The sequence below is a fragment of the Micropterus dolomieu genome, linkage group LG09 (genome assembly GCF_021292245.1).
Source record: "Micropterus dolomieu isolate WLL.071019.BEF.003 ecotype Adirondacks linkage group LG09, ASM2129224v1, whole genome shotgun sequence".
Taxonomy (NCBI): domain Eukaryota; kingdom Metazoa; phylum Chordata; class Actinopteri; order Centrarchiformes; family Centrarchidae; genus Micropterus; species Micropterus dolomieu.
Window position 1 is genome coordinate 17,100,707 of NC_060158.1, and position 20,468 is coordinate 17,121,174.

A 20,468-nucleotide genomic window follows, 5' to 3' on the forward strand; every position below is an offset into this window, starting at 1 on the left:
TGTTTGTTGCATGAGAAAATATATTTAGCTGCAATGATATGGCATTAAGTAGGAGAGTTTCTGTGTGTCTGAATTAGCTCTCTCTCGCACACACACTGGAGCAGGTTTTTAGTCTGTACTCTATAGCTACTGTGGAAGGAAGTTAGTTCAATATAAACTTAGATGTAACTATGCTACTTTTGCCACGTTCCTGTAGCTTAGCTTTGCTACAATTCACTGGGGGGGTAGCTTCTGTGTAATGAAGCTTCATTTAATGTAGAGTAGCTAGTAGCTTAGCTCACTACATTTTCCAAGTAGCTTGCCCAACAATGATTACGTGTACGTCGAGCTCCAAACATACAAACAAACAAACAAACACACACACACACACCCACACCATGCCCCGTGAGAGATATCGCTGGCGGAACGAGGATTTTATCAATGCCAATACTTTTGGTCCGAAAGTCATCGATAATGCTGTTTTCCTCCACAAAACACTGGAGTGCTTCCAGGAGTTTGATGATTCATGCACAGCACTGCTTTTTAAAGGAAACTGACACCTGTAGATGGGCCTAATGCAAATTACTGGAGTCAGTAGGCTACTCGGGGACAGACGAATCCAATCACTGTTAACATCATTACACTTTGCAAACAACTTGACAGTGTCGGGGAGACGGGACAGAAAGACACATTCTGGAAACTCAGACTGTGGCTTGATTCATCCAGAGAGAAATGCCTGCAGGTGGGAGGCTACTGGCCGATAGATTCATTTTGAGGGGGGATTCAGCGGCATTAAGCATGATATCACAGTCCAGAGGTCCTCGGTACACTCCACACTGGATGTATGCAAGGAACTAATCGCACATTTCCCAGTGAAGACGAAGAGATGACGCTGCAGACACTGCAAGAAAGGATACACTGCCAAGTGTAATGATCTTGCTTGCTTTTTAGAGGAAAACAACTGTCTGTAGGAATATCATTGCAAACAAACTTGGGTGAACACTGGGGCTAAGACGAAATTCCGATTTGTAAATACAATCGTATCCTGTTTTTTTAATAAATAAATAAATATTAATAAAAAATATGAAAGAATGAACATGTTATGGGGCTAAATAAACAATCACCCCTGAAATTTCTACTTCAGAGGCCTCCTACACAAAATCTGGGCAACATTAGGCTTTACAGGGTTAAGATAGGGTTCACACAAAGTACAGAAAGATTCCTCACTTAACACAAAGTTTAGTCAACTGGAACCCTGAAGTTTAAAAACACTGCAATGAGCAAATATCTTTGAGGGTAATGCATGCAGAGCTGAACTTTCTGGGTGTGCCTGAAAGTGCCCCAGGGTGATCCAAGGTTAGTGTGTGTACAAGTGTGTATATTTGCCATGGCAAGGAATTTTTTTCAAGCTGGTAGGTGACTGTTTGTGCCATGTATTTGTACATAGGAGTGCCTGTGTGCTTTCTAAATTCGGATCACTCCCTCCTGCAGTAGATTGGTGTCATGTGGTAGCAACTGGCTGCCAACTAGAGACAGGGTGAAGGGGTGAAAGGGCGCAGGACGAAGCAGACCACGTTCTTCCACCACCTCCTAAAGTTACCTTGAACTGAAATGGTTACATGAGGATGAACCATTCACAATGTAAAAATAGAGAGTATGAGTATAGCCTTCTTCTGTCATATATCCAGCTATTTCAAATCTATATTTGTGAGAGCAAAGTTTTAGACTTTTTGATTAACATCTTACCTGTACTTTTACTTTCCTGTTATCTTTTTCTTTGCATTAATCTCTTTTTAAATTGTATTTAAATGTCTTTTTTTATTGCCCTATGTTGCTTTTATGATTTATGTAAAGCCCTTTGCCTTGATGTTGAAATGTGCTATACAAATAAACTTGCCTCACCTTACTGGAAAAGAAACAAAACAACCAAGCCAGAAAACATACAATTCCAGGATTTATTATTTATAAATTTATTTATCTTTTCATACATGTCTGTGTATGGATTCACATGCGCTGCCACAGTAAAAATTCCATCTATAACACTTGCTAAGATAACCATCTGTATTAGATTGTACATGACTTTTGTTCGTTTTGATATCAGCATTATATATCTGCCCTCAACTGCCCTGCTCTCTAAATATCAGCCACTGAAAAACGCAAATGTGTCCACTTTGCTTCTTCCAGCCTATGTAGTAGTTTTCATCAGTTGTGCACGGAAAAAAAAAAAATAAAGCATTTCAGAGTTGAGCAAACTGTTCGTTAAACATTAAACTGTTAGTTACTTTAAAACTAACCTTCATCTGGGCAATCACAGGGATATGTGAATATTTGATCTGTTAACTGGTTGCATATGTCAGATTTATTGCATGAATCATTAGGCAGAGAAAAGCTGTTGCTCTCAAACACTGTCCACTTAATCTAATGAGTCAGTGTTTGGGTGAAGGGAGAGAACAAATAGGCTGATAGAAGGTTTGCAAAATGATTTCATGGTACCATGGAAAAGTATTTTTAGTATTACAAAAATACAGTAGTTTATTTTTTATATGTGATGTGGCTGCTGTATTTTGTAGTTTATCGGGTATTTGGTATATTTTTAAAAATACATTTTGATGTATTTTTGCCCATCCCTGGTAATAGTGGCCATCTGAAAGGTTGGGAGCAGTTCATTTAAAATACCAAAAATCTAAACAGATACAAATATTAACAATCTGTTTTACAGGGAGGTGCAAAAACTATGACATTACATATACAAACATCCTATTCATTCACAAGATACGAAAAAGTATTTGAATAAATTAAAAAAATGGGCAAATACATGTAGGCAAAGCAAACAGAGGCTTCCAGTATAAAGACACACATGCAACAAGCAACCTCTGTTAAATTGAGTCTGAAAGTTCATACTTGAACTTAGAAAGCAATGAAGATAAAAATAGTAATAATAAAATCTTAACTGAAAGTTTTTCCAGAGCTTTCAAACACATCTCACAGAATTCATCAGCAGATAGAGTTTCCCAAACTGTGCAGTGGAAAGCTTTAGGAAAAAAACGTAGAAAGTGGGACTTTTACCTAGGATTTGTAGCAATGGTAGTGACAGGGCTTTGTGGATGGTGGTCTCAGTCATGTTGCTATATTAGCATTAGCATTTAGCACAGCCTCAAAGAGCTGCTAGCTTGGCTGTTTATACAGCATGGTTTCTTTGGTCTGTAGTTCTTTAAGGGGCTTTTTATCAGATCCTTCAACACAAAATACAAAGATACATAATATTGGTTATGGAAGAAGAAAAGTTTCAAAGATATCCTCTATAGGGGGAAAACCCTCAAAATGAAATACTGTAATAAATACAAGTTGAAAAAGTATGCAGATTCTACTTTTGAACTATTTCTGTTGACTGACTGCTGCCGTTGTATTCAAATACCTTGCAATAATGCAGCACAAACTCAGTTTTGTTCATGCACACTCGGGATCACACTAAATGGCCATATTCTTGTACATCTGTCTGGTGCAAACAAGAGAGGGAGACTGAGCATTGAACTGGAGTATTTACCAAGGGAGTGCATTAGAGTCATGTCAAACCACTGCAGCTGGAAACGGTCTATTTCTTTGGGAACTTGGACACAAGGTCAAACAAGATGCTGACAAGGGGTTATCTTAAAAAAAAACTAAAAGCGACTCTGTCCAGTTTGTGCAGCTTTTGACCTCATGGGACATGATGACCCAATGTAATAATTACATTGCGTAAATCCCTCAGTCATGGCCTTTAGACACTTTACCAAATTTGAAAATGTTAACTTAATATGACTACAGGGTCATATTAGACAGATGCAACCTGAGAATTTCAGTGGTCCCCTAACGCACACACATTTGAGTTCAAGGTCCAAGAACAAAGACACCAAGAGGCTTATTTTTTTTTTTTTTACACTTTTACAAATAAAAACATCTTTAATGGAGCTAACAGCTGGCATGCAGGAAGACGGTAGTGTCTAGAGTGAGCAGTCCCCTGGTGGCAAGACTTGTATGCATGTACAGTACACCCACAATAAGCGGAGGACAACCTCAGGATATCACGCTTGAGGTTCCTGTCACGCCCACGTATGCTGCATTACACGTCCTGTTTGCGTCTTTACTACTTCCTTTGTATCAAGGAAATTTATTAACACAAGGTTTTACTACGAAATGAAAGAGTGTGTGTGTGTGGTTTTCTCTGCATGATGAAAGAATTTTTATGTCAGCCCCCCCACCCTCCCAAGCTTTACTGTCTTCACATCTGCTTAATGGATTTCAAAGAGTATGTGTAACCGGATAGCCGTCCACTTTCTGCCATATTGCTTAAACAAATCGGGTTACATATGATGTGTAAACTCCTCCCAGTGTGGCTGAGCCAGAGGTTACTTCAGGACAAGGACAATATTTTTTAATTCGCATTTCCATCTTTTTAACTTTATCGGAGGTCTTAATGTGCTTCCAATCATAGAGACAGTAAGCGAAACTTTCCTTAAATTAAATGGATGAGGGTTTCTATAATAAGTGTTTTGTTGGGATTGATTATTAAAAGATACACTGCTGGAAGTCTGTCACTCTGCCTGTTGCTACCCACTTCCCCTTTTGCGTCTGTCTGATAGCTGTAATGTGTGTGAGTGTAGATGTGTGTTTCAGCTGTGTGGTGTTGTCAGCTGTGTTTGTGAGATCTATGTTTCTTGTGTTTCTTCTTCTTTTTGTCCCCACTGTCGGGAGTGTGGTCACGGCGCCTACTCTTGGACTTGCATTCGCCACTGCTGCTGCTGCTGTCGCTCTCAGACTCCTTCCTCTCCCTCTTCCTCTTCTTCTTCATTTTCTTCTCCTAGAGGATAAACATAAAAGAAGAGAAACCGTTCTGTGTGACAATAAAAAGGAAACTGAACTATGACAATGCAGAAATACAGATAAAGCAGCTACACCCTAAACAATTCTTTTTCATTATATCCGCACAAAACTATACTGTATTCTTTCAAACAACACTTTTGGACAGTTCTCATAAAGCTGCATTGTATCTCTCAGTGAAAGCAGCCACAGACATGCATTGTCATACTGAGAGGAGCGGGTCGTTGCATCGGATGAATCACAACCCAGAGACACAAAGCGAGAGCCATGTGGGACATTAACAGTCAAACATTCACCTTCTTTTTCTTCTTCTTTTTGTCTGAGTCCTGCTGTGGTGCAACTGTAGAGGTCTGCTGCTTTGGCTCTTCATCGTCGTCTTCAGGCAAAAGGGCGTACTGCAAGCCCGGTGCAGAGAAACAGTCCTTTGTAAAGTGTCCTGAAAAGAATAAAGATTTTTTAAAATGCCTGCACAAATTTCCCAGTATAGAAGTTGCAGGAAACAAATGCAGACTCTATGTTTTGTTATTTTAGGATATGATATGTGGTTACGGTCGCGTTGTTGTCGTACCCTTACAGCCGCACTTTGAGCATGTTGTGTTGAGTACGGCCTCCAGTGTGATCCTGTTGCCTGTATGATCTCTAAACTGCTTACGTCGCCGGGCATCCTGCCTACAATCACACACACAGACGATAATAACACACACCTGTCCATGGACACATACACATTTGACAAGATAAAAGTAAGCTCTTACTCTGCCATAACGTTGTTTGGGTCCAAGTCCCGCCCTGTTCCCTGATTGACAGCTTTCATTGAGAAGGACAACTTGACCTTGTCATCCCGAATCTGAGAGACAGGGGACAGAGCTGCAGTCATCCTGCTCACCTCACTGACACGGCACGGTATGTTTGTGTGTGTGTGTGTGTTGTTACCTCTCTCCCAATGACTTTAATCCACACCTGTTCCCCCACATCGACAATCTCTGAGGCATTCTCAACCCGTGTGGCTGACATCTCGCTCACATGCACCAGGCCTGTATGTGTCAGGGAAAAATGTAGAGACATTGATTGAACAAATAGCAGCTGAGCAGAAGTTACCTTCAAAGGATTGACACACAAATATGTCTTGGTTTTGCTGACGATGAAATATATGCCTTCATTTCATCAAGACTTAGAGATTTTTCTGACCATTAGAAATCTTTAAGACACACAAAATGCTGTTGCCAGAATATTAACTAGGATTAGTTACATTAACTAAATGCACATTTTCACATTACATCCTTCACTGACTCACAATTTAAACATGGTCTGACTTAATTAAAATCAATGGGGTTTTTTTGAAAAATATAAATATAAAATTATTTTCTCAGGATTTGTAAACCATGGTCTGGGTGCTGAATTTATTGCAGTAAACTTTGCTCAGCTCGCCCTCCAGTGGTGAAAATGAGAAGCTGGCGTTCAGTTTGACAGCTCGAGGACAATTGTGCCACAACGAATCATCATCAAAAAATGAACCCATGTGTAAATATATCTCTCAGACATCATCAATCTGTTCCACTTCTTAACAACCCTGCCCTAACCCTCCTATGCGTCTCTGCATGCACATCATATCTTCTTTTTAGTCATAGTGACTGGAAAATAACTCAAAGTGGGTTGAAAATGAATCTTATCAGTGATTGTGCAATCATATAAAAATATTTCAACATATAAAAACACAGGTTTGCACTGTTATATTTAATCCTCTACAACAGCACATAACACACCAACCTCTCATTGCAATCAGAGATGGAATTCTGAGGAATGTTGAAATCCTACTCTAGCTGCATCATGTGGTCTCTTTCCATCCTGGCTGAGACAGCACCGTCATAGGCCGACAGAGACACTGCAATTTGGATGAGAGAGGGCTGCCTCTTGGCTCCTGCATCCTCTGCACTCACTCTGCATTGCTTTTGGTTCTGGCCTAAGTCCCATCTCTGACACAGTGGTTTTACTTGGCAGTGGATGCAGGTGTTGACTTAGCATCTTTCTGCCACTGCATATTTGTCTGTTTTTGCTTTTTCTTATTGTCTTTGTTACTGTAGGTTTAATTGTTTTCACATATTGAGAGCTGTACAATATTTTCCTAATGAGGTTTTCTAACTATTATTATCTCTGCTACTTACTCTTCTGTATTTGCCTTCATTTACTGCACTATTTCTACATATTACAGTGATTAATTTATCTCAAATTGCATTTGTGACCGTATTCCTTCTGAATAATTAAAATTGAAATAAAAGTCTATACTGACAAATGAGCTTCATTTTTTTTTTAACCAACCTTCCTTCTTGTACCCTGGCAGTCTGACAAAGGCTCCGTATGTCTGCAGAGAGACCACCTCTCCCTTGGCGATGCTGAACAATGGTGGCAAACCATCCAGTCCAGCTGGCTCCTGTGCTTGGCCATCGCTGTCAGACATTGTCACAGTGTACGTGGACCACAGGTATTAATGAGTGGATCTAGAAGATTGATAATGAAATATATTTAAATATTTGTAGCATCATAAAAATTTCAGAGAATTTTGAAACTTAAGGTTGTTTTGTCCACAGAATATCCTGTAGGTGAGGGGTAGTAGTTACAGAAAACACACAAAGCATCTGTGTCTACTTTAAGTTTAAATTTTAAGAGGGTACATTCTATAAACGAGTTTATAAGAAACTTCTTTAACCTTGTTTATATTAAAACATTTATTTGGTATAGTGGAGACTTCAGTGCATCTGCCCAAGTAGTCCTCCTAATTTAACTGAACTAACAAAGTTGGGAGTAAAAAGAGGCAGTTTCACAATAACCTCTTAGAAGCTGAATCATACCAAGAGGAATGGCATTAAATATGGTGCGTAATTCAAGCAATGTAATGGGCACACTGTATTTGGTCTTCATAACCAAATCAGGCATCTGTAGCTAGGGGAGGGCAATAAATGATAATTACGGCGATAAAATTTTACCTCAATAACAATATAAAAAATGTCCTATAAATGTTTGATTTTATTATTTTGAATTACGAACAAATTAGCAGGGACTGAACAAAGATTTTACTTAATTTTACTCGTGCATATTTAAGATTTAATCATAACTGTTTTGAATGTTGTACCTCATGTTTGTTACGTGAACCACTGTCCAAATGTTTGTCATGTTGTGATCACAAAGAATAATTTAAAACCAAAATTAACCATCTGGTTTCTTCAACTTTTACCCAGGAGCAAAAATCTGCCTTTAAACTTAAAAGAAATAATGATTTGACATTTTTCCTAATAATTATCAATATCAAATGATCAAACATTTTTGGCCATATAGCCAAGCCCTACCTGTAATATTTAGAAATTATTAAACATAAACAACTGTATCCTAGTTTAAAAAAGGATCTTTAGCATTATGAATTAAACATATATTGTAGTAGTATTGATAGTTGACAAAATAAAAAACAAAAAAAAGATTATTTTGTACAATGCCCCTGCACAATGACTTTTAGCTGATTTTCTTCTTGTAATTTTATTTATTAATGTTTTTGTTTTGTCTGTTTTTGTTGTGTATGTTTAAATAAAATATAAAAAGGGTAGATATAGTGACTACAGAGGAACAATTCACAAGAAGAAGAGTTTGTTTAGTTTAAATAAAAAAAATATTTAATTGTATGTGGTTTAACACAATTGAATGCATATTTTCTGCATTAGAATCACTTTTAAGGCAAAGTACTTAAATCTGTCCTCTCCTGCGCAGTATTTCCCTTGCTCAGATGCAGCTTCCTATACGAGAGGACTCCTCTCATATGGGGATATAATAGAGCCGGTTCCTGTTACTTGATTTGTACGAGATTCAGAGAGTACAAAATGTGTGCAGTAGGTTAACTTAACTTTACATCTGCTGTAACAGAGGAACTTAGTGTGAATGGTAGCAGTGAGGCTAACGTTAGCTACACCTTGCTAACCTGGTTAACTCGTAACACACAAACTGGATTATTGGCCCATGTGTGAAGTATAAATATAAATCTATAAAATGATAGACTGTACACAACATAGCTCAAATTAAGAAGAAAAATATATAAACATAGTATTACCTTTCGTTTTAGCAAAGCTGCTTTCTTCAGTTTTACATCCGGGGCAACTGAGTTTAACAACAAGTCACGTAACCTATCATCGCAGTCGCTGCGAGCCTCGGCCAATCACACACCTCAAAGCCAGAGCGGAAGTACTCCTTCTCTGTTCTTCGTTGGTGCTTCGTCGCTCGACGTCCCTCCGCCAAAGACGTCCATTCATTTCGTAAATTATAGCATTATAATTCAATACTTTGCTGTTTCTCGTTGACTAACTCGGGATGATTGAACCCAAGAAGAGAGCGGCGGACATGGCGGTGGTTCCTACGGCCGTGAAGCGGCCCAGGACGGATCTGGTGGCAGCGGCTCAGTCTCAGCAACTCGTGGCCATGGTACGGAGAGTACTAACGTTATATACTAAGGACTAGAAAAGTACTCATAGCAACTTGTTAAAGGCGACCAAAATATATGCACCACCATTAACAGCTGCACATTAACACATTATGTTCTTAAGTGGACTAACTGGACTAGAAAATGTTTTTAGGTTCCCAGACGGTGCTTTGTTGCCAGCAAAACAGATACGCAGGAAAAGTAAATAGCAATGCATTACCCCAAAAGCAGAAAATACTGCGATGTGTTTAAGTTCAGAATCAAATTGCTGCAATTCTTAAAAATATGCCACCTTAAAATGATAAGCCCTGTTTGATTTCCTGTTATCATGCAGTCCACTGTGATAAACATAGGTAAACTAATATTGGGCTGGTTGGCTCTAATACTGAAAGAATATCTTGTTGTTATTCTGTGATAATATATCTATTTAACAGTTCACCCAGCCATAGCCTCAGAGTCAGACAGCCACTATATTTGACATTTGATGTGTATCCCATAGGGTCCCCCACGGAGCTCCAGCCTGCAGGCTCCCATTATGCTGCTGTCTGGCCACGAGGGTGAGGTGTACTGCTGCAAGTTTCACCCCAATGGAGCTACGCTGGCCTCCTCAGGATTTGACAGGCTCATATGTAAGATATTAATTGAACTAGTTCAAATCCCGCAGTTCACACATCCTTGTTAAAACGTATTCATACTCCCAGTTACTGTGAATCACTCTCTGTACACTGTGTTCCTTTGCTGCAGTGATGTGGAACGTGTATGGAGATTGTGATAATTATGCCACTCTGAAGGGCCACAGTGGAGCAGTGATGGAGCTGCACTACAACACAGATGGCAGGTAAAAACGGTCATTGATAAGTGAAATGTTGAAGCTATACTGTGATGGACAAACATTCAAAATAAGCTATATTAACAAAACGAATAGCATAAACTTGAAGTTGTGAGTCAGCAACTTGTAATCGTTTATATGCATGCAACAGTTACATAATAGTTACTTATAGCAACACACAACCCCTGGAACTTTTTGAATGACAGTTGTCAAAATAAAACCTACTTAAATTAGCTGTAAACATTATCAGCTTTAGTTTAATAAAGGTTTGTACCGTTATCAGCTTTCCATGACTTATATTGGTCCAAAACAAGGGAGTATGGGATGAATTATTTGACAACCATCAGCTAATTTACTTAGTTCTAGAAATACCTCTTCTCAAGGCCTTGCATTTGTACCCACCTATAGTCTTTTATCTTAGAGAAAACAAGTAGTGAGTAGACATGGGCACATATTGAATAGTGACTCTCAAATTGCAAGATCATGTCACTATAGCCTAGATATTTTTTACAAGAGGTCTTCCAGATTACCTAAATGGTAAATGGTCTGTGGTTGTATAGCACCTGTCTAGTGTTTCTGACCACACAAAGTGTTTTTAGACTACATTATATTCATCCCATTCATACGCAAATTAATACACAGAGTCAGAGGCTAAGGTGCCTCTGCTGTCAGAAACAGAAATGCACATTCATACACATACACTGTGATTCTGTGATTAAGGCTAATGAATTCACCCATACGAAGTCTGGTGTTGTCACCGAGCTTAGGGACAGAATCACATGTAACACTCAATATGCTCTTTACATGTTAAAATGCCCATGTCATTTGTATTATGTTGGAAACCAAAATGAAAGGTTCTATTCATAATCATGATGATAAATCATTGGAGGATAGGCATTTTAATAGTAACACAGTTTGAGAGAACTACATTAAATGGGCATTGAGACAGTGAAGATGCCACAGAGAGGTTGTAATAGGGACAGACTCCTTCTCCAAAGGGAGGCGTGTTGGATACACTTCCTTGATACCCTTATTCCCAATGGGATGAATGAGGAGATTTTTTTTTGCTTGTTTCTCATGAAGTATAATTTGTGTTGTGTTTCTGTGTTTCTCCCCCCATTGGGATGTACTTGTTGTTCTGGTTATAGTCACCTATAATAAACCCCACCTGTGTATATTGACTGAAATTGCCAGAATACACACAAAAGGAGGGCATCCCGCCCAAAACATCTGTGTGGAAATATGAATATAATAGAATAATAACTCAAAGTAGAGTGTGGTCCTAGTCTCTCTCCTTTTTTATTCTAACCCAACTACTAAGCAAACACGAATGGTAATTTGAGTTTCTGTAATTGAAGGAGAGCAACACACGTTTCCTTTTTGTTGAAAGCTGAGATAATGTGCAAGAGACATGTGAAACTCATGCTTCTTAATTCACAGGTTAATACAGCAGGTTAATAAATGTATCTAGCAAAGGTTTCAGCAACTGTGTTTTCTTGCTGTGTATTCCAGCATGCTGTTTTCGGCGAGCACCGACAAGACTGTAGGTGTGTGGGACAGTGAAACAGGTGAGAGGATCAAGCGTCTGAAGGGCCACACCTCCTTCGTTAACACCTGCTACCCAGCCCGCCGAGGGCCCCAGCTCGTCTGCACCGGTAGCGATGATGGGACAGTCAAGGTCAGATATCCTACTGCCGATTAGTTTAATTAAATTCTTTGACCTGTGTAGATATTGGATAATATTTAATTAGAGTTTTTAACTGAGATCATAAGGTTCAGTTGGAGATTTACCACACTCACTTGTCTCAGTGATAGACTATGTTATGGAAAGTGATTGTTACTAATGCATCTCAAAGTTCAATGATTGGTCTGATGATCAGGCTTTTGTTTATTTTTTTTATTTATACTTTCTCTTTGTGTGGTAGCTGTGGGACATTCGTAAGAAAGGTGCGATCCACACTTTCCAGAACACCTACCAGGTGCTGGCTGCAACATTTAATGACACCAGTGATCAGATCCTGTCAGGAGGCATCGACAATGATATCAAGGTACCGAGCTCCAGCATACACAGTAAACCTTGAAATAACACTGTCATAATAATATGAAAATGCATGCAAAGCCCCTTTGCCACTGCATGGTACCAGCTCGACTCGCCTTGACTCTACTCGCCTTTTTCTGGGTTTCCATTGTGGAAATGTTGTACCTGTTACCAGGTACTTTTTTTCGTACCACCTCCGTCGAGGTTCCAAGCGAGCTGAGGCTATACTAAAATGTAACGTGAAAACACAGCAGACTACTGATTGGTCAGAGAGAATTGTCACTATTCACTGCATCATCATTGCGCGCGCCAGCAACAGAAAGTTTTATATTTTACAATTTTCATATGTTATTTTATCACTAAATCCACTTCTGAGAAGTTTTGAGGTGAGAAATCATCTGTGTAGATTTAGAATATTGACAGTTTTACAAGAAGTGATGGCGGAACAAAAATGTTCTTGAAAGTTTTCGGAGTTGAGAAGCTCCGCAAGTGACGGCGTGGGAAGCCTGCGGCAACCCGCGGGAGTAGTGTGTGAGGCCGGCCAGCCGCCCGCTTACAGAGCCCTCTGGTCCCGCCGTCACACAGACCGCTGCAGCAACAACGGCAGAGGAAAACACAGCTGGAAGGTTTTCATACCGCTTATCTGTCTTTACAGTCTGAGTAATGTTGAAACATTTTAACTTAAATAAAAAGAAAGCTGTATGTGGGTCACTGGTGTGAGTGTTGCATTGAACATTACGTCGCAGCAGTTGTGTGTGGCGGCGCTATTACGACCAGCTACATTGAGGGGTACTATCTACAAAGGAAAACGTAGGACGGTCGAGGTGAGTTGAGCTGGTACTGGTAATGGAAAAATGGTATAAAAGATATCATGATCAGATCTGAGTTAATACAAACACATATCGTTGTTGGCAAAATTGGGATGGGGACCAAAAAATCCATATCACAATAATTTTGTAAGGTTATCTCTATCTATAAATTGACAATCGTAATTTCTTTGCAGCATTTTTTGAAAACACTTGGGGGGCGTTCATTAACTGCTATTGCTAGTACCTCAAAATATTGAGTTTATTGTCCAGCTCTACTGGCAAATATTGATCATGGCCAGGGCTTGACATTAACTTTTTTGCTCGCTAGCCAATGTGGCTAGTGTTTTTCCAAAGTTACTAGCCACACATCATTTTCACTAGCCACATTTTTGTTGTTGGAAAATTACGTTTTATATTATCAAAGCTGACTGTGGTGTGCTAAAATGTACTAATATTATCATTAGCTCTGATAAGGTTGTGTGTAAAGCACCTTTTTTTGAAAACATGTAGTCTATTAAGATAAACACAAAAGAATAGCTTCTTATTTTATATAATGAAAGTTCATGGGTGTAAAAGATAAGGACTTATTTATTTTCAGAAACACTGTTTATTTATAACGGCTGTAAATACTGTAATACAGAGTAGAAAATGATCTGCATTAGAAACAAGCAAAGAATAACAAATTCTTTTTAAGAAAAAATCCACAATTAAGGCAACAGGATTAAAACCTTATGTAGGCCTATATAATTTTTGTGCACTTTTGGATTGTTTGTTTTGCATTTGCATTTCCTCAGAGCTCTGACTGGATTTATGTTTATTATCATGAAGCTCTGGTAGCTCTGAGTAACTGGAGATACTTCCACCTGAAATGAGTACATGGGTCTTTATTTTCCAGATTATTCCCATACAAATGCATCTTCTGCTTTCCTATGGTATGAGTACTTGAGGCTATAATAAAACATAGAATCAACTCTGGAAAGGTAGCCTAGTTGTGATATGACGATATGATGTGATATAAGGGCAGCCCTGCTAGTAGTTTATTTTCTTTTTTTAAACACCACCATTTCCCTTAATCATGAAGATATCTGTAATTTTACAGCATTTAATGGCTCTTTTTGGATTTTCTCTGCCTCAGCTCTGCTTTTTCTCTTTCTCTCGATCTCCTGTGCATTTTTTCGACGCACACTCACGCACTGATTGAACGCTGTGTTGATGTGTGTGTGCGCATGCAACCAGTCGTGTGTGAAGACAGACATCATACCATCAGGTTAAAACAAGAAGGGAGGCTGGGTCTACAGGTCTGAGGGACTGTGGCTGCCCTGTGACATATTCAACTTCTCTAGGCCTATTGTTGTTTGACAAAAGTCTGGATGTCATATTTGGCACACCTCGAGCGGCGGCACTGCAGGAGAGAGTGAGACGCGCCTGTTGTGTGGTTTCTCCTGCTATTAAAAAAAGCTTGCTGCCGCTGGTCAAGTTGATAATTAACAGCAGACTAAAACAGCCCTCAGTCCGGCGGCCAGTTCGCTAGTTTAATCTCCACAGCGCCAACTTGTTTACAGTGTTGTCGGTCATGATAGGCTTCACGAATGGACCAACCAAACCCTATGTGCAGGTAGTACTCATTGGAGTTGTAGTGTCAAATTGCAATTTGTTTATTTCAGTTGCATTTTGACTACTATTTTTCAACACGCCAAAGTGGCTAGTGGCAGTGACCGCATCCACCCGCATTTGGGGGGTTGGCTGGTGTTAATGTCAAGCCCTAATCATGGAAAACCTTCTCATCTTCTTTTTATTCATTCATTCGGCAGTAGAGACACACACAGATGTGCGAGATGGCATGGCCTGCGTGGTGCAAGAAATTACAAAGCTTTTACATTTCATCCACGTGCAGTCTAAAATACCCCTGGTTTAGATGGGAATATATCGGGACTAGTGTGCCTGGCTGAGCTACAAAGTCAGAAAAGTACCAAGTACAGCTTACAGTATTGTGTGGACACAACAATCCAATCAAATTTAACTTGATTGTCAAAAGGAGGACATTTATTTTGGTCAAAGCTGTAAATTGTAATCTCACGGTGCTGTGTTTGCTTTTCTATGTTCTCCCTCCCTAACTGATAGTTTTTCCCCTAATTACCCGTCCTCACTGAATAAATAATATACCCTCCTCTAATCCACTGACACACCCACACAAACAAAGTACCACAGTTATGGCCGTAGAAGTAATTATGTTTTTGAAGTATCACAGTAAGATTAAAGACCAATTAGATCATTAAGAACACCATATTAGTGCTGGTAGCTTTTGTTACAGATTACATGGATTGCTGCAGATATTAAACAGTGATGAGTTCAGTCATTTAAGGATGCTGTGTATCGCATTCAAAATTAGGTCGTCCTAAACCCACAGACCCATTTTTCATTTGAGTGTGAGTAAAGTAAGGTGGTGAAACATTTTCTGTGTGCTGTGGAACTGCTTCCCTCAGGTGATGCTAAGCGGTTAATTCGCTGCTACATCCTCCTCACTCTTCACTCATCTTTTATAATGATGTTCAAGAATTACACAGGTTTTTTGTGCCTCATTCTGTAACCTTGTTATCCTTGCAGACCCTGTTGCAGGTTCCAATGGCTATCATGAAATCTGGCTTTCGGCCTGTGGCTATTGCTAATATCTGTCAATGACCTATGAGCTCAAGCTTATTCTTTACATATAGGCCTATATACTGTATGCCTTTTTGCATAAACCGTGTCATAGCTGTTTCTTTGTGTCGAGCAGGTGTGGGACCTGAGGCAGAACAAGCTAATCTACAATATGCACGGCCATGGTGACTCTGTAACTGGACTCAGCCTGAGCTCTGAGGGATCCTACCTTCTCTCAAACTCTATGGACAACACAGGTAGGGTGTTTGTGTGTGTATTTATTACAGTATTATAAAGTTTCTCAGGTCATAACATTGAATTTTCTATGGCTGAATCCTTTATATTGCTTTCGTCTGTGTCTCTGTGTAGTGCGTATTTGGGATGTTCGGCCGTTTGCACCCAAGGAGAGATGTGTGAAGATTTTCCAGGGCAATGTTCACAACTTTGAAAAGGTAAGATAAATAATAATATCTCTGTGGTTGATGACGGATTATGTGGTCTGCTTGAACATACAGCACTCTTACTACGCAATAAATGGCAGTGACACGGTCCATGTGAACTGACATTGTCTGTAACTTTGTCCCTAAGTGACTAACAGCTGCAGTCCTGCTAGTGGTGTTTACGCCTGTTGTCGACCAAGGGTTGCATGACCTTGCCTTTCATCCTGTCCTGCCTATCCCATCACTCTCTGCTGTCATTTCTAATAAAGAAAAGTTCATCTTATTACTGTAACAGTAGCTCACACGAAGAGCGGTTGTGTCAGTTTCTAAACATCTGTTCCTGTCTGTCAGAATTTGCTGCGGTGCTCCTGGTCTACTGACGGCAGTAAGATAGCTGCAGGTTCAGCTGACAGGTGAGAGGCAACGAAACACACACACGCTTACGTGCTAATGTACACATATAAGCTAAAGATTTATGTAGTTTTGGGAAAATTCATTTTGTTGCTGTGATTGAAGATCAAACATTAAAAAATGTTATTTAAAGAAGGGATCCAGTCGTAGACTTTGGCATATTGGCACTTAATAATAAAAAACGATTTAGAAAAACAAGTTCTACAAAAGTGAAAAAGTGTAAATACAAAATAGAAATGTGTATGTCCAGATAACACAATTGTGTCCTGACTTACAAACAGCACATTATTACATAGGTCCATCTTTCTAAAGTAATATCCATCCGAAAATTTAGGGCTGCAACGATAAATCATATAATCAATTAGTTGTCAGTTATTACATTAATGGTCAACTACTTTGATTGTTTTTAGTAATTTTTTTTAAGAAATATTATTTGATTCCAGCTTCTTAAAGGAGAATTTCATTACTCCTCTATGATAGTAATGTGAAGATGTTTGGGTTGTTTGAGGAAGTCATCTTGGGCTTTGGGAAACACTGATTGACAGTTTTCTGACATTTTTTAGACCAAACTGATCGATTAATCGACAAAGAAAATAACCATTCGTTTCAGCCATAGACTGTATAAGCCCTACTTTAAACATAAAAAAAAACATATTTTCTATCTCAATCCACAGACAACAGCATAACCTGAAATAAATACCCTGTACAAAATGTATCGTCACAAAAATTCTGTAATCCTTCAGTCTTCTACTTTGCATTATCCCACGCCACGGCTATTTACTCCTCTGTGTTTTTTTTAGATTTGTGTATATCTGGGACACCACATCACGCAGAATCCTGTACAAGCTGCCGGGCCACGCTGGCTCTGTCAACGAAGTGGCCTTTCACCCAGAGGAGCCTATAGGTGAGTTAAACAACTGAGTCAGACTCCAGAGCTGTAATACATATTAGAAGATTATTATAGAGATATTTAAAGACTTGAGGACCGTTCGAGCAGAGAGCCGTGGGGATCTGGAGGGAAGATCGTTTTCAGATGTGGTTTTGCCAGAAATAAGCGCAATAAGAGTCGTCACCCAACACTCTTATTTTCTGTCTGTCAGATTTCATTTGACATTACTGGTTATTTCACCTGAGGCTTCTGACTAACCGTAAGAGTTTAATCATCTTTTTCTGTTTGTCCCTCTTCACAGTGCTGTCTGGCGCCAGTGATAAACGGCTCTACATGGGAGAAATTCAGTAGGGAAGGGTGTGTGTTTGTGTGTGGAAACTTGATGAGTGTGAGTGTGTGTGCGTGCCCTGCAAGCGAGGGTCCTGCTCTAGAAGTGGTATGGGTGGTGTTCGATGGTGGGCTAGGAGTCTCTGTAATTTCATGTGCTTTAGCTTGTCACAGAACAACCTCAGGACGTATGTTTGAAGTTTATTATGCTCAGTCACAACAACCTCCACGATTGTTTTTTTTATCCTGATTTGTTTCTTTTTAATAAACTTCAGTATTCTATAAAAAAAAGAGTTGGTTAGATTCCTTTGTCATTGTGTGTTTATAATAGTGTTACATGCTGCTGGTTTTATCCACACAAGTCACACAAGTTATTTTATATCATTCATCCACATTCAAAGAAAACATTGTCCCTCTGACTCCACTATATTTATTTCACAGTGGTCTTAACTAGTTACTTTGAGTTTAAATTAAGCACCAGTATATGGAGTATTTCTTACATGTTAACACATTAATATTGACAAGAAGTTGAGCTTTTATCGAAAACCGAGGCATTATGTAAGATAGGACGACAGGCTGTATTTTCTATGGGAGTTTCATATTTTTAAATGTGGACAGGATGTTTATGGTGTATACAACTTATATACACTTCTTATATCCTAAATTGTCTTTTTGTTTAATTATGTAATTATTGTTTTCTATCTTTCTGCAAAAAGACTGTCCTCTTGTGCGATAGTAAATACACAAACTGAACTGATAATTTATCACTGAAAGAAAGGACCATGTTAAGAATGAGTACTTTTCAAACGCTCTAGTGCTTTTAACTTATAGTACTACTTTTAAAAAATGCTAGACATTTTATTATTGGTGTGTTGTGTTTCTCTATTTTGGTATGAGTTAGGGGTTTATGGAGGTTAGTCTGTGGCCATAAATGAATCAGGTCAGTTAATTAGCACTATAGAATCACTGGCCTGTGACCGCAGATGTTTGATAATGGGTCACTTCATCTATAATAATTAAATATTTTTTTAGTGTTCCTCTAGGGAGGCAAGGCATATTTAGCACCTTTTAGACACAGACAATTCAAGTCCTTTTCATAAGGTGTAGAAATACGTTTACAAACACGAGGAAAGGGACCAACAAGTTAAAATAGAATACAATAGGAGAAATAGAAAATGCATAATAGACTAGAAACAATTATAGTCCATTGTGAATAATATTATACAAAACACAGACTGATAGTGTACATGCTTTAACTGTTTGGTCACTATATTTATTGTGTGTAACTATGTAAGATTGATTGTTGTAAACCAGATATTACACTTAATGGTTTTACTATTGATTTTCTTCCGGCCTCGCGATAACCGCCACAGCGGTCATTATCTGCCTCTACATCAGCGATAGCAGACTCAACTTGTGTGAAGCTCACTTTGTTGCTCCGTCACACTGCTCTTGGTGAGTAGCTGTGATTAAACAAGGCTCTTAATTGTGTTTTTGTCCGCTCCGAATGACTGCAGGCTGAGGAGCCGAGCGGCAGGGTCGCGTGTCGGTGCTCCCTCCCCGGTTCTTGTCCACACTCGGGAGGAAGTGGGAGGCGATCACAGACTTGATTATTTTCGGCTGTCTGAACCTCCTCCTCCTCCACCGCCACCGCGAGCCCCCGTTTCTTTTGTGCTCCTTTCGAACGCCTAGCTGGGCTGCTGCTCGGCCGCGCGCACGCACGCGGGTCTGCAGAATCCATGCAGCTCCTCCTCGAGGGGGTCGCGGTGACTGAGAGCCCCCACCCCCCTCGGCTCCTCCTGCGCCCGCCCCGGCACCGATTGTTGACAAAAGACGCTGCGAGACGGAGCCCGGACCCCGGTACTGGTGAGCAGATGTGCCCGTTAATTCGACTTATTCCCCTGAACAGTTACAGGAGAAGAGTACCGGGGATTGGAGGAGGGGGGCGAGGACTCTACAGTTCCTAGAAAACCGCGAGTCACAACGGGCTGCTTTGTGTCCGTAGCGGATTGCTTGTATCGTTAGCCAAACGTTAGCCGTAGTAACACTGCGGGGTCGGTCCCCTCCTCCCCGCCTCCCCGTGTGATTCGGTATCATATGATGCTCATTTCTGTCTGCAGCCCGGGGCAGATTATGACAGCTTTCTGTCTCTCTTTGTGCCTTTGTGTGTCCCCTCTCCGGAAGGTGTGGCCGAGGTGATACGGTTGTCGGTGGTAGTCGGACCGCAGCAGGCCGGCGTGAAGTGGTCGTCCCCCCCCCCTCTCCTGCCTCTTCCTCCTTCTCTCCTTGCTGAAAACCACCCGTGATTGGTATTTACGGACAAAACCAGCAGCCAAGATGGATCACTCGGTGTGAGTGGAAGCGCCAGACCAGCGTTAAGGGAGGAGGCGGCGGCGGCCTTGGGCAGGTCTATTCACCCAGGAATGGTGTGAGCTGAGACGGCCAGGCAGTCTGGATCTGACCGGGGACCCGTCATTCCCCCGGAGCCTCCGCGGCTCCAAGCCGCGTCCTGAGCCCTCCAAGATGGGGAAGTGCGACGGAAGATGCACGCTGCTGGTGATATGTTCACTGCAGTTGGTGAGTGTGTGTGCGCATGTATGTATGTATGTGTTTGTGTGTGCGCACTCATCATAAAGGCAGCGTGCTACTGACACGCAAATTGTAACAGGGCATATTTGTCCAGCCTCTCCACACAGTCACACTAAGACAGCTGCTGGGGTGCCATGCCACATTACAGGCAAGGGAGTGTGTGTCTTTGAAGGAGCTATGGGGGGGGGGGGGGGGGGGGGGGGGGGGGGG

The 20,468-nt window shown here is 40.3% G+C and overlaps 3 protein-coding genes across 6 annotated transcripts in view; 2 read left to right on the forward strand and 1 right to left on the reverse strand.

Moving 5' to 3' along the window:
• Positions 1–1,920: 1,920 nt before the first annotated feature.
• Positions 1,921–9,016, reverse strand: zcchc17 (zinc finger, CCHC domain containing 17). The gene is made up of 7 exons (XM_046059277.1): positions 8,924–9,016; positions 7,150–7,328; positions 5,767–5,867; positions 5,589–5,680; positions 5,405–5,505; positions 5,133–5,272; positions 1,921–4,816 (listed from the first exon to the last, which is right to left on the reverse strand). Exons 2-7 carry the CDS (start codon positions 7,286–7,288, stop codon positions 4,646–4,648), a joined length of 744 nt encoding a protein of 247 aa, XP_045915233.1. The 5' UTR covers positions 7,289–7,328; positions 8,924–9,016; the 3' UTR covers positions 1,921–4,645.
• Positions 9,017–9,041: 25 nt separating this feature from the next.
• Positions 9,042–17,960, forward strand: snrnp40 (small nuclear ribonucleoprotein 40 (U5)). Its single transcript, XM_046059276.1, has 10 exons — positions 9,042–9,291; positions 9,789–9,918; positions 10,034–10,127; positions 11,631–11,796; positions 12,044–12,166; positions 15,739–15,859; positions 15,972–16,054; positions 16,394–16,455; positions 17,254–17,357; positions 17,644–17,960. Exons 1-10 carry the CDS (start codon positions 9,181–9,183, stop codon positions 17,691–17,693), a joined length of 1,044 nt encoding a protein of 347 aa, XP_045915232.1. The 5' UTR covers positions 9,042–9,180; the 3' UTR covers positions 17,694–17,960.
• A 1,241-nt stretch (positions 17,961–19,201) lies between these two features.
• Positions 19,202–20,468, forward strand: part of nkain1 (sodium/potassium transporting ATPase interacting 1) — a 9,061-nt gene continuing 7,794 nt past the window's right edge. The window contains exons 1-2 of one of the 4 annotated variants that reach the window (XM_046059278.1): positions 19,202–19,535; positions 19,854–20,246. In XM_046059278.1, coding sequence (XP_045915234.1) covers positions 20,193–20,246 — 54 coding nt within the window. In that variant the 5' untranslated portion in view covers positions 19,202–19,535; positions 19,854–20,192. Of the gene's footprint in view, positions 19,536–19,567; positions 20,247–20,468 lie in introns of those variants that run through there. The other 3 variants (XM_046059280.1, XM_046059281.1, XM_046059279.1) reach the window with 3 other exon arrangements.

Coding starts and splice junctions, on each gene's coding strand:
- zcchc17 (XM_046059277.1), bottom strand. CDS start 7,288: ATGTCTGACAGCGATGGCCAAGCACAGGAGCCAGCTGGACTGGATGGT. Junction 5,506..5,588: donor CCAAACAACGTTATGGCAGA/GTAAGAGCTTAC, acceptor GTGTGATTGTAG/GCAGGATGCCCGGCGACGTA. Junction 4,817..5,132: donor AAAAGAAGAAGAAAAAGAAG/GTGAATGTTTGA, acceptor TTTATCCTCTAG/GAGAAGAAAATGAAGAAGAA.
- snrnp40 (XM_046059276.1), top strand. CDS start 9,181: ATGATTGAACCCAAGAAGAGAGCGGCGGACATGGCGGTGGTTCCTACG. Junction 12,167..15,738: donor GCATCGACAATGATATCAAG/GTACCGAGCTCC, acceptor TGTGTCGAGCAG/GTGTGGGACCTGAGGCAGAA. Junction 15,860..15,971: donor AAACTCTATGGACAACACAG/GTAGGGTGTTTG, acceptor GTCTCTGTGTAG/TGCGTATTTGGGATGTTCGG.